The sequence below is a fragment of the Triticum dicoccoides genome, chromosome 2A, assembly GCF_002162155.2.
Source record: "Triticum dicoccoides isolate Atlit2015 ecotype Zavitan chromosome 2A, WEW_v2.0, whole genome shotgun sequence".
NCBI classification, from domain to species: domain Eukaryota; kingdom Viridiplantae; phylum Streptophyta; class Magnoliopsida; order Poales; family Poaceae; genus Triticum; species Triticum dicoccoides.
In genome coordinates, this window is record NC_041382.1 from 610,830,430 (window position 1) to 610,841,845 (window position 11,416).

General features: G+C 47.1%; 2 protein-coding genes, 6 non-coding genes and 1 pseudogene across 8 annotated transcripts in view; 8 read left to right on the forward strand and 1 right to left on the reverse strand.

Moving 5' to 3' along the window:
- LOC119355696 overlaps window positions 1–3,649 on the forward strand; it is a 4,156-nt gene extending 507 nt beyond the window's left edge. Inside the window, exons 2-4 of the mRNA XM_037622543.1 lie at window positions 2,749–2,810; window positions 3,169–3,227; window positions 3,316–3,649. Coding sequence (XP_037478440.1) covers window positions 2,749–2,810; window positions 3,169–3,227; window positions 3,316–3,330 — 136 coding nt within the window. The 3' untranslated portion in view covers window positions 3,331–3,649. The remainder of the gene's footprint in view (window positions 1–2,748; window positions 2,811–3,168; window positions 3,228–3,315) is intronic.
- Window positions 393–483, forward strand: LOC119359876. Its single transcript, XR_005172705.1, has one exon. It is a non-coding gene; the product is annotated as a small nucleolar RNA SNORD25 (small nucleolar RNA).
- On the forward strand, window positions 730–818 carry LOC119359875. Its single transcript, XR_005172704.1, has one exon. It is a non-coding gene; the product is annotated as a small nucleolar RNA SNORD25 (small nucleolar RNA).
- LOC119359877 lies at window positions 947–1,031 on the forward strand. Its single transcript, XR_005172707.1, has one exon. It is a non-coding gene; the product is annotated as a small nucleolar RNA SNORD25 (small nucleolar RNA).
- Window positions 1,222–1,301, forward strand: LOC119359969 (annotated as a pseudogene).
- LOC119359922 lies at window positions 1,465–1,557 on the forward strand. Its single transcript, XR_005172747.1, has one exon. It is a non-coding gene; the product is annotated as a small nucleolar RNA snR60/Z15/Z230/Z193/J17 (small nucleolar RNA).
- LOC119359993 lies at window positions 1,760–1,846 on the forward strand. The gene has a single exon (XR_005172772.1). It is a non-coding gene; the product is annotated as a small nucleolar RNA U31b (small nucleolar RNA).
- On the forward strand, window positions 2,306–2,391 carry LOC119359994. The gene has a single exon (XR_005172773.1). It is a non-coding gene; the product is annotated as a small nucleolar RNA U31b (small nucleolar RNA).
- Window positions 3,650–3,670: 21 nt separating the features above from the next.
- On the reverse strand, window positions 3,671–5,062 carry LOC119355695 (probable carboxylesterase 13). Its single transcript, XM_037622542.1, has one exon. The coding sequence runs from the start codon at window positions 5,026–5,028 to the stop codon at window positions 3,847–3,849; it is 1,182 nt and encodes a 393-aa protein (XP_037478439.1). The 5' UTR covers window positions 5,029–5,062; the 3' UTR covers window positions 3,671–3,846.
- Window positions 5,063–11,416: the final 6,354 nt, after the last annotated feature.

The following is an 11,416-nucleotide window of genomic DNA, read 5'->3' on the forward strand; positions in this document are numbered from 1 at the left end:
TCCGTCCCTCCCTTCAGAACCTAGGTTAGATCTACCCGTCGTTGTCTCGCGAGGGTTCCATCGTCGATTTGGTTTGATCGATACCATGCGGATTGGTAGCGCTTCGTCATCTGGTCCTTGGGGGGATCGGCTCTCCGGTCGGTTCCCAGCGGATTCGTTCCCTTCAAGCCACATCAGCTCGTTGTATCGCGGGCTCGCCATTTCATGTGCCCTCGTAGGGTTTCCCCATGACGCAGGGTGCAGCACGGCTCTTGCATACATGCTACTGGTATTGATTTGTTCTAGGATGCGTGCGGTCTGTTTGTATTTTTGGGATTTGAGTTTCAATCATTATTAGGAAAAAGGTCGATTTTTTTTTACTTTGGTCAAAAATCCCCCAAATCCAACTAGTCGTCCGCGAAGGTGATGAGCCTTTGCAGACCTGTAATGCTTCTTGCGAGCATGATCGCTTGATTCAAAGAACATCTAAGGGACCGGGTGGGCACATAGATTTCCCAAGGAGCGAGGATACATACACTCTGTATCACATGTTTCTTTCATCCTCATTTTTTTTTTAGAAATTTGTTAGCTTCATATGGAATGGCCATCTGAATTCTGGTGGTTAGTTTCCCCTATTTTGAATTAAACACAATGGGATCCAGTTGAGGTGTCATCTGAATTCTGTTGCTAGAGCTATTTGCTTTGATAGGCTTGTATTGTTTGATGGTTTCATTGAAATGATGTATTCATGGTAACAGTGATTGAGTTCTTAAAAACCCGTAATGATTCTTGCGGAAATGATCGCACAGTTCAAAGAACATCTAAGGGACTGAGTTGTTATGCAACATTTGCATTACATTTGTGTGTTGTTTTACATTCCCTGTTTGCCGAACAGTTACTGTATGTGTTTATGTCCTTTCTCTTGTTTGACGATTATGAGCTGGTAATCAATTTGATTTTTCATGACAACGATGATGTGTTTTAGCAGACTTGTAATGATTCTTGCGGGAGTGATCACACTATTCGAAGAACACCTGATGGACTGAGTGTACATGGAGCATTTGCACTAGGTTTTTGGTATATTATGTCTAAATTTTGTCTGACGTATATTTATGGTTTTGTTGTCCCCTTATTTGAACAAAAAAAGTATTTTGCTCCTGTCTGATGACCTTGACCACACCTTTTCTGGAGAATGAACTAGTCCTTTTTGCCACTGTTCAAGAAAATTGTCAGAATTGCCATGGACGGTGATGATTGATTTTTGGTCTCCTTCGTCATAACTGGCATTTGTTTTACTTGCCGAGTACCCAAATTCTAAGTCCCCCTACCACATTATCTTCTTGGTTTGCCCTTTTTGTTTGTTTGTTTGGCCGATGATTAAACTAAAATGATAGACAAACATATGTCTCAACTCTCTTCATGTGGAAAGCATAATTATCAATGAGGTCGAACTCTGTTTGTTTTTGTACTTCCTTTTATCGGTCTGCAAGCTCGGTGATGATCACAAGTGCATAGTTCAGATGACCAAACTGTGATTACTTCAACAAAATAGTCTTCTGCTCCTAGCTACAACCTTTGTCTGCCTGTTTAATTTTGATTAAAATTGCATTTGAGAAACCATAACTTAGCCAGTTAAATTATTTTAATTTGATCAAGGAAACTGCAGAGAGCATGCTCTGTGAGCAAATCCATGCTAGCTGTGCCACCTTGCCAATGATTAATTTGGCTTTCAACTTCTGATGCCTGTAATGATGATTTGATGTCAGCAATGAATTTCCAAGAGGATGATTATTTCATATTTGTCGCCCCAGTCTTAGGGTCTGCTTTGGTGGATCTGTGCTGATTGATATACTTCTGAATCTGACTCTGTAAATGAATTGTTTTGTTATTTCATTTTAAAATTATGATTGCCTTAGCTCCTCATGACTGGTGTGAGTTTGTGCTCTGTAATTTGGATGAGGTGGAGTTTGTTGAGTTTATCTTGTGCCATCTTGTTAAATTTTACTCTGATGTTCAGGAACCACACTCTTGCAGCCTTTTGAAATATTTTTATCTGCTTTGTTGAGATACCACAGTTTCGGTTGTTCTTGATTTCTGTTTCTTTCTGTTTTACCTGCCTTGTTGTTGTTCTTTCTGAGTAAGATGTTTTTTCATCTGCTTTATTTAGTTACCACTCTCTTACATGTTGCTGATATCTATGTATGTGAACAAATCCATGTGAGCTGTGGCACTTAGCCAATAATTCATTTAGCTGAACTGCATTAAACTTCTGATGCTTATAACCTTTATACCAAATATGCCTTAGTGTCAGCAAATGAATATCCAAGAGGATGATGATTTCATATGTTGCCCCAGTCTTAGGGTCTACTTCGGGTGGATCTGTGCTGATTGACTTGCTTCTGAATCTGCCTCTGTAAATGAAAATTTTAATATCTCTTTTAAAATTGTGATTGATTTATGTCCTTGAGCTTGCATCTGAGTTTGTTTCCTATGCTTTGGATAGGGCGGAGCTTGTTGGGTTTTTCTTGTGTCATGTTATATTTTACTCTGATGTCGAGTAACCACCGGGGAGTATTATTAACCACTTTGTTTAGACACCATGAGTTTCCCTTGATATCCGTTAGTTTCTACTCCCTCTGTAAACAAATATAAGAGCGTTTAGATCACTATTTTAGTGATCTAAACGCTCTTATATTAGTTTACGGAGGGAGTATTTTACTTGCCTTGGTGCTGTTTGTTCTGAGCAAGATGTTTCTTTTTACTGTGCAGCCGTGCCTTCCAGAGGTTTGCTGTGAGGACCAACAGGACTTTGGAGGATCTCTCATCTAAAGGTAGCATCACTATACCGATTGCTTACTCCTTGTATGTCGCTCATTTAATGTTTCACCTATTTCGGTGAATATTGGTTTGAGAATATTTTGTATGAAAGTTAGCATAGTGAATCTAAGTAAAATCATTTTGTTTGTGGTAGGAAATGTGACATATATCTTCATATTACACCACTTGTTGCAGTTTATGTAATTGAGTCTTAGTTTATTTTCCTGTTATGAAGATGCTACTATACAGTATGAAGATATTGTTTATGCGCATTGTGTTTTTATTGTTTATCACATTATTTGAAACTACGGTTTCAATTTTAATGCCTTATTTGTGCTAAAAAGCTGACAACTTTTGCTTCTCTATCTTCAGCTAAACAAGCGAGGGAGGAGATATCGGAGCAATTTAAGGATGCTCGCGGACCCAATGATGTGAGTTAAACCAAACCTTTACGTGGTCCATTGTTGTAGCTCTTGTTTGAAATGCCACAGGTATCTGAATAAATCTTTGTTGCTGCAGCGCTTCAAGCAGTGATACTTGCCATCAGCGTTCCCGGTCATCCGTTCTTGCCCTGGTTCGGGATGCCATCCGCAAGTGGCCATTGTATAAAATCCGAATCTAAAGTATCTTTTTTTCTATTTAGAAATCTAGACGCAGTGAATTAAGTCTGCCCAAGGGAACTAATTCTAGCGGAGAGACTCTCCTTGGCTGGACCTCGGTTTTGCAAATTTCTATGCTTGATGTTGTTTTATGAGTAATATGTACCATCGCAGTCTATCTGTTGTTATGCCATTGCCTGGCAAATCTATATAACTCTGGCTGCGTTGATAACCTGGAAAGATTTTGACGGTCACGTTGTCGTTTGTTCTTCTTGCCACCCAGGAGCCACTGGTGTGCTTAAGTTTGAAAAAGAGGCCATTTAGGGATAATAATACGACCGCTCCAGTGTTCAGTGAAAGCAACGCGGGAGTGCCTTTCATCATAAAAGAAACTGATACTCCTATGGGAACGAGAACGATAGATTTGTTCCTTTTACTTGCAACTGGATTTTCATTTTTCGTTGTTCTTCTCCTGTCCTTCTGCGAGAGTTCCTAAGATATTTGTGTATTTGGCCGAACGCTCTGGCTTCGAGTTCCCGAATGACCGGTCGCCGTTGATGAAGGCCACCACCGCATCCATCTCCTTCGCCGCCTTCTCGCCGTCCGGCTGCAAGAGAAAGTAGACGTGGTTCTCGCCGGGCGTCTCGTACAGCCGCACCTCGCCGCCCCACCCGCTCGCCCTGAGCTCCTCCACGTACGCGCGGCCCCTCGCGCTCAGCACGTCCAGCCTGGCCACGGTCACCAGCACGCGCGCGCACCCCAGCCGCCGCCACTCGTCTCTCGCCATGGCCACCGGGTTGACCACCGGGTCGTCGGGGCCGTACCTCCCCGCGCAGACGAAGCTCCATATGCGGTCGTTCAACCGCCGCTCCGCCGGGTCCCGCGTCTCCGACGGCACCGGGCGCTTCCCCCAGAAGTACGGGTCCAGCAGCGCTATGCCCTGGACGGCCGCACCGCCGTCCAGGCCCTCCCTGCCGGCGCGCATCGCCATGTTGTGCGCGATGTTGCCCCCGGTGCCCCCGGCGCTGTCGCCGGCCAGGAGCAGCCGCGTCAGGTCGGCGCGGCGCGACAGCCAGGGCTCCGCCCCGGACCCGGACCGCGCGCTCCTGAGCACCCGCCGGAGCGCCGCCCACGCGTCGTCGTAGGCCGCCGGGAGGGGGTGCTCCGGCGAGAGGTGGTAGTCCACCGACACGACGAGCGCCCCGGCCTTGGACGCGAGCGCGTTGAGGTACCGCTGGTACGTCGGCGAGAAGGCGGACTCCGTGACGAACCCGCCGCCGTGGTAGAACACCACCAGCGGCAGCCTGTCGCCGCGCCCGCTCCTCGTGCCGTTGCCGAGGCTCGGCAGGTAGAGGCGGACGGCCAGTCCCGCGGCGGCGTCGATGGCCACGTCCTTGGAGGCCACGCCGGTGGCGGGGTCCACGGAGGCCGGCACGGTGTCCGTGCCCACGAAGCGCTGGACGCGGCCGCTCTTGTAGCGCACCAGGAAGGGGAAGAAGAAGAAGTCGACGTCCCCGTCGTCATCGGCGGCGCCCGGCAGGCTCTGGGTAAAAGGAGCGCGGGGAGAGGGGGCGAGCAGCGCGCCCGCCATGTTAAGCAGGAGCAACAGCGCGGACGAGATGCTCCCCGCCATGAGCAGATCACCTCAGCGGCAGAGGCAGAGCAGGGCAGGGGTGCCAAGATGGTCCAGCGAGCTACTCACTCCTTCCATCTATATATAGATATAGGGCCTAACGTGTTTTTCAAGACTAACTTTAAGCAAATACTAAAACAGTAATATATGACATGCAACTTACATAAAGCACACCGTTAAATTCGTGTGTGAAAGGAGTTTTCAATAATATGATTTTTATATTATAAATGTCATGTACTATTAATCTTTTAATAGTTAAAAACGTTAATATATTAGGCAGATGAAAGGAGGAAATAACCCTTTTATGCGACACTGCTCCTGTAGACTCGCTCCGGCTGGGACGGCGGGGAACCGTAGCAATACCATACACAGCCACAGCGACGTGGAGGAAATTGATTAGGAACAGTACGGTACCAGGTCGACAAAGTTGAATGTATTTTTCTTGATGCCGACGGTGAACCAGCTTGCGCCACAGCCTACGTGTGTTCGTCAGAGAGCATCACGTCCCGGTCGGAGCGCGAGGCCGCTACGTAATCTTTCACGGATCCATTTGGAGATTATCGAAGACGCTGCTAACTTGTGGGCCGGGCGGAGCTCATGAGCTCGAGACAGCGATGCACTGGCCGGCAAGCTCGAGAATCTCAACGCCGCGACGTGGAAAAGCGCGCAACACTTGGAATCGGGATTCAGGGAAGGCTGGTCACTAGGAAGTAATTTATACTAGTGTCATGCATATATGAAATTGCCTAGGAGCGCTTGCGACTATCCCGGAATCTGTTTCATCAATTATCCTCGGGATCTGAAATCACTATATTAGCTGTTTTGTATTTAGACATTCTTCCTTGCATCTTTATCATACACTGCAGTGTATGTCCGTACTAAAGTTCACGTGTTTCTGTTTTTAGGCAGAGAAACTTTTGTCCAAACGCGAGACTGCCTACATGCATCATCTTCCCAACTACCAAACATTGTTAAATGTAGACAATAAATCAAGTAATCATTAAATCCTAAAGCACCGTCTGCCCCCATTAAACGGACTATGTAATTCCAATTACCATGCAATTTATTTAATATTTCATGTTTCGCGTCTACTCGTTTGTAGTACTAATATCATTTTCACTTTAGCAAATCTTTATTTATTTTCTATTCTCTCCATCACTCTGCTACACTCCTCTCGAATTATTAAAATAAAATTGCCTGTACTCATCTGCTAGGACTTATTTGTTACACAAATTGATTTTTCTTAAACCTCAAATTAGAGGTCCGTCTGTACTGTCATATAATAATCCACATAACAAACTTTATCACACACAGCTCAAATATCTCATTTCGTCCTGTGCGCAACATGCATTCAGCCCTTTGCTCACAACTACCATGCAAACATTAAATGACTGCAGAAATTACACGCCAATTCAATGTACCATGTCCCACCATGCTGAACAGCCGGCACTCCATCGCTTTACCACAAAAGCAGTTTCAACAATCTTTTTGGTGAGCGGGTTGTGCAGTAAGAATATGATGATTTTCTTTAAAAACAAGCTAGTTTACCTTCCATGGAAGCCGTTTCTCAGATCTAGTGAGCCGTTTCATGGATCGGGCTGGGGATCTGGCGACGGAATCACATCTTTTCTCCAAGATCTACAACTCCTCGGACTTGTACCAAAACAATATCTCTTGTCTGGTTAAAGAAAAGGGATAGTAGATCTTTGTGGAAGAAGAACAGTATGATTCGTTGAGAACTTTCTTCCCTCTCCTCAGATCTGGCAATGCAGTCTTTCTGGGGTCGGGCTTAACTCGTGAAGGTACGTGCATGAGTGTTGAATTGATTATGGTGGCTGAACTGTACAGTGCTCTAATGGACCCCTATGCAGTTACAGTTAATGCCGATGGACAAGTACAAATTGTTCAAGCATACGCTACAGGTCGTGTATAGCCAGGAAAAACTATTTTACAATTATGTTGCACACATCCCGAGACAGAGCAGCAGCGGACGTGATTTCGGTGGGTGGAGTCGCCGAGTGCTCTTAGTCTGCGTCCCATGCATATGACACTATTCTAAGTTACTACTTCCTCCGTTCTAAAATAGATGACTCAATTTTGTACTAAAGTTAGTACAAAGTTGAGTCATCTATTTTGGAACGGAAAGAGTATCTTCATAGTGCAAAGTAACATAATAATAGTATCATAGATGGTTTCATTTAATAGTTTGTAGACTCATCTTGTCTTGAAAAATGCTATGTTAAAGTAACATATTATGTTACCACTTCTCATTAATTACTTGTCACATAAACAAAAATTTCTCGGAATACACTATGTTACTACCTAAGTTACTCCCACTATGACTAGCCTGGTCATAGTGGGAGTAACTTACACCAGTGTCATGCATATGACACTGGTCTAAGTTACTACCTCCATAATGCAAAGTAACATAATAGTAGTATCATAGATGACTTCATTTATTAACTTGTAGACTCATCTTGTTTCGGGAAGCACTATGTTACAGTAACATATTATGTTACAGTAACATATTATGTTACAATTACATATTATGTTATCATCTCTCATTAACTACTTGCCACGTAAGCAAAATTTTCTTGGAGTGTGCTATGTTACTATCTAAGTTACTCCCACTATGACTAGCCTAAGCAGCAAACGTCACTACAGCCGGGCCCCTAAATCCACCTCATACGCCCGGACGGGCCGCTCGGTTATGATTTGTCGACCAGATGGCCCCCTCAGATGGGCCTTCCGGGCTGGCCGGCACCCCCCATGTCCAACCCAAATATGAGGCGCCCGGGCATGCCCATCACGTTAGATCCGACAGCCCGATCCCACCGTAATTGCACCAAATCCATCCCCAAGACCTGCTGGATCCATTTGCTATCTCCTCTCTTTTTCCTCCTTGGTGCCGCTCGTCTCGCAACTCCGCCGCCGCGTGCCCTCCGCAGCCGTTCCTAGCCTCTGTGTCGCCAGCTTCGACAGAGCAGTCCTCTCCCCCGTCCTCGCCGCGAGGGACGTCGTCGCCGGCCCGTACACCACCACGGTACATCCGGCAACTCTCTGGCTCTACCTTGCCCTTGATGTGTTTGACACATTGTCCGACTAGATTTTTTGTGATTTATTAGGGAAAACGATGGATTCCGATGCTTCGTCGGACGAGGAGTATGGACCGACGGAGCTTGATGAAATGATTCAAGATGAGTTCTTCGATTCCTCGGATTCAGACGAAGAAGTGGACATGAGCATGCAAGAGGAAATGGACCGACAAGTGGAGCATATTCTCAACTTCAATGGCTCAATCAAAATGAGAAGAGTGATCAATCGGGATAGGGTGTCCGGAGCAAAGCTACTGCAGAGGTACTACTTCGCTCCCAATCCTGCTTTCCCGAACGATCCATGGTTTTGTCGCCATTTTCACATGCAGAAACCATTGTTTTTGCGCGTTGTGAAGGGAGTGGAGGTACACGAGGACTACTTCAAGCTCAAAAGGGATTCTTGCGGACAACTCTCTTTCTCTGTCAAGCAGAAGTGGACGGCTACTCTGAGAATGCTTGCACTTGGTACCGCTGCAGATGTCGTTGGTGAGATGGTCAGGATAGGGGAGAGCACGCGCTTGAAGACTACTGTCAAGTTTGCCCGTGCCGTGACAGAGGTGTTTGGACCTGAGTATCTCAGAGAACCAAATGCGCAGGACACGGAGATGTTGTTGGCTATTGGAGAGGCAAGAGGGTTTCCAGGAATGCTCGGATCAATTGATTGTGTGCATTGGCAATGAAAGAACTGCCTCAAAGGTTTGCGGGGAATGTATCAAGGCCACACCAGAGAGGCCACCATCATACTAGAAGCGGTGGCATCACATGACTTATGGATTTGACATATTTCTTTGAAATGCCGGGTTCTCACAACGACATCAACGTTCTTCAACAATCTTCGGTGTTTAGGAGGCTTTGCAATGGGGAATCACCATCGTGCAACTACACCATCAACGGATGGGACTACAACATGGGATACTATCTTGCGGATGGTATCTATCCTCAGTGGGCGACGTTTATGAATACCATATCTGAACCGCATGGCAATAAAATAGAGCCAGTTTGCAATAATGCAGGAAGCGGCTAGGAAGGATGTGGAGAGGGCATTTGGTGTGCTTCAAGCTCGTTGAGGAATTGTGCGGAGTGCTGCAATGTTGTGAGAATCAGAAACTTTGTGGCAGCTGATGATGTGTTGTGTTATTCTATGCAATATAATTGTCGAGAATGAGGGTGATTGTCGGTGTCAAAACCGGCGGATCTTGGGTAGGGGGTCCCGAACTGTGCGTCTAGGCCGGATGGTAACAGGAGGCAAGGAACACGATGTTTTACCCAGGTTCGGGCCCTCTTGATGGAGGTAAAACCCTACGTCCTGCTTGATTAATATTGATGATATGGATAGTACAAGAGTAGATCTACCACGAGATCAAGGAGGCTAAACCCTAGAAGCTAGCCTATGGTATGATTGTTGTATGATGAAGTTGTCCTACGGACTAAAACTCTCCGGTTTATATAGACACCGGAGAGGGTTAGGGTTACACAAAGTCGGTTACAATGGTAGGAGATCTTGAATATCCGCATCGCCAAGCTTGCCTTCCACGCCAAGGAAAGTCCCATCCGGACACGGGGCGAAGTCTTCAATCCTGTATCTTCATAGTCCTGGAGTCCGGCTGAAGGTATAGTCCGGCTACCTGAACACCCCCTAATCCAGGACTCCCTCAGTAGCCCCTGAACCAGGCTTCAATGACGACGAGTCCGACGCGTAGATTGTCTTCGGCATTGCAAGGCGGGTTCCTCCTCCAAATTCTTCATAAAAGTTTGTAAACACCAAGAGTAGTGTCCGGCTCTGCAAAATAAGTTTCCACCTATTGCCACAGAGAGAATAATATTAACACAAATCTAATCTGCTAACGTATTCCGCAGCATGACATCACACTACGGCCAAGCCTTTATTCGAATCGTTTTCACTTTTCCACCTCAGCGTGTTTTGCGAGGCGGTTTCCTTGGCACGTCTTGTCAAAGCAGAGATCGTGTCCTCCATTTACGGGATTCTCATCAATACGGATGTGGGTAACCCAACCGTGCCATTTATCATGGCGCTTGGGAGGCAAGCGAGTTTTACTAGGCTGGTGGGGACGCATAGTCGCATCCGCTCATATAAGGGGATAAGGATCCACCTTTTTACCTACGCCTTCTTCCTCCTTTGCCTATCCATCTTCTGCGCACCCGAGCTCCAGCGCCCAAGCCCGCACTTCCTACCTCAACCTTCTCCAACAATGTCCGGAGCGGGAGGCAAGTGGATGGTCTCCTCCGTCACGAAGGGCCATGTCAAAAGGCTAAGGAAGGCCGGATACCTGTCCAAAGACATCGCGCACCGACTTCCTGAGGAGGGGCAGCTTCTCCCCACCCCAAGGCCCCATGAGAGGGTAGTATTTCTTCCCCACTTCCTCCGCGGACTGGGTTTTCCTCTCCACCCATTTGTCCGCGGGCTCATGTTCTACTATGGCCTAGATTTCCATGATCTGGCCCCGAACTTCATCCTCAATATCTCGGCGTTTATCGTCGTGTGCGAGGCTTTCCTCTGCATCCACCCCCATTTCGGCCTCTGGCTCAAGACCTTCAACGTCAAGCCAAAGGTGGTGCGCGGCAACCAGGCGGAGTGCGGAGGTGCCATGGCGGGCAAAATAGCTAACGTCCTATGGCTCGAGGGCTCCTTTGTGGAGACCTTGAAGGGGTGGCAATTAGGGTGGTTTTACATCACCGAGCCACGTGATCCGAAGTGGATCGCAGCCCCTGAATTCCGATCCGGACCCCCTACGCGGCTCACGTCCTGGAAGGAGATGGGCTTGTCGTGGGGCGACGAAGAAGAGGTGACCGGACTGCAAAAATGCATCCAGTCCCTGGTGAACAAGCAGCTCAAGCTTGTCAACATAGTCCAGGTCATGCTCGTCCGCCGGACCCTTCCGTGTCAAGAACGGGACTTCAATTTGTGGGAGTTCAACCCGGCGCAGCACCGAACTCTGAGCAGGCTCTTCGACACGACGTACGAAGATGTCTGGAAGGGGCTAACCAAAGGCGCCGAGGCTCCCACATCCGCCTCCGAAGACCGTGGATTCAGCTCGCAGCATCCTGCTGGCGAGGTAAAATATTTTCATCTTTTACAGGATGTTAAGTTTTCTTCATAGTTTGACTCTATGCGGGATCTAAACTCCCTCACCTTTGACAGGATTGGCAGGCGAAGTCCGGACTGATTAACTGTCCGGCTCCCTTGCCCGAAGACCCAGCCCTTGCCCTCCTAGTGAAGCTGCTGGTTCCGGCACCTTATGTGGTGCCGGAGAAGAAGGCCAAGAAGAAGAAGG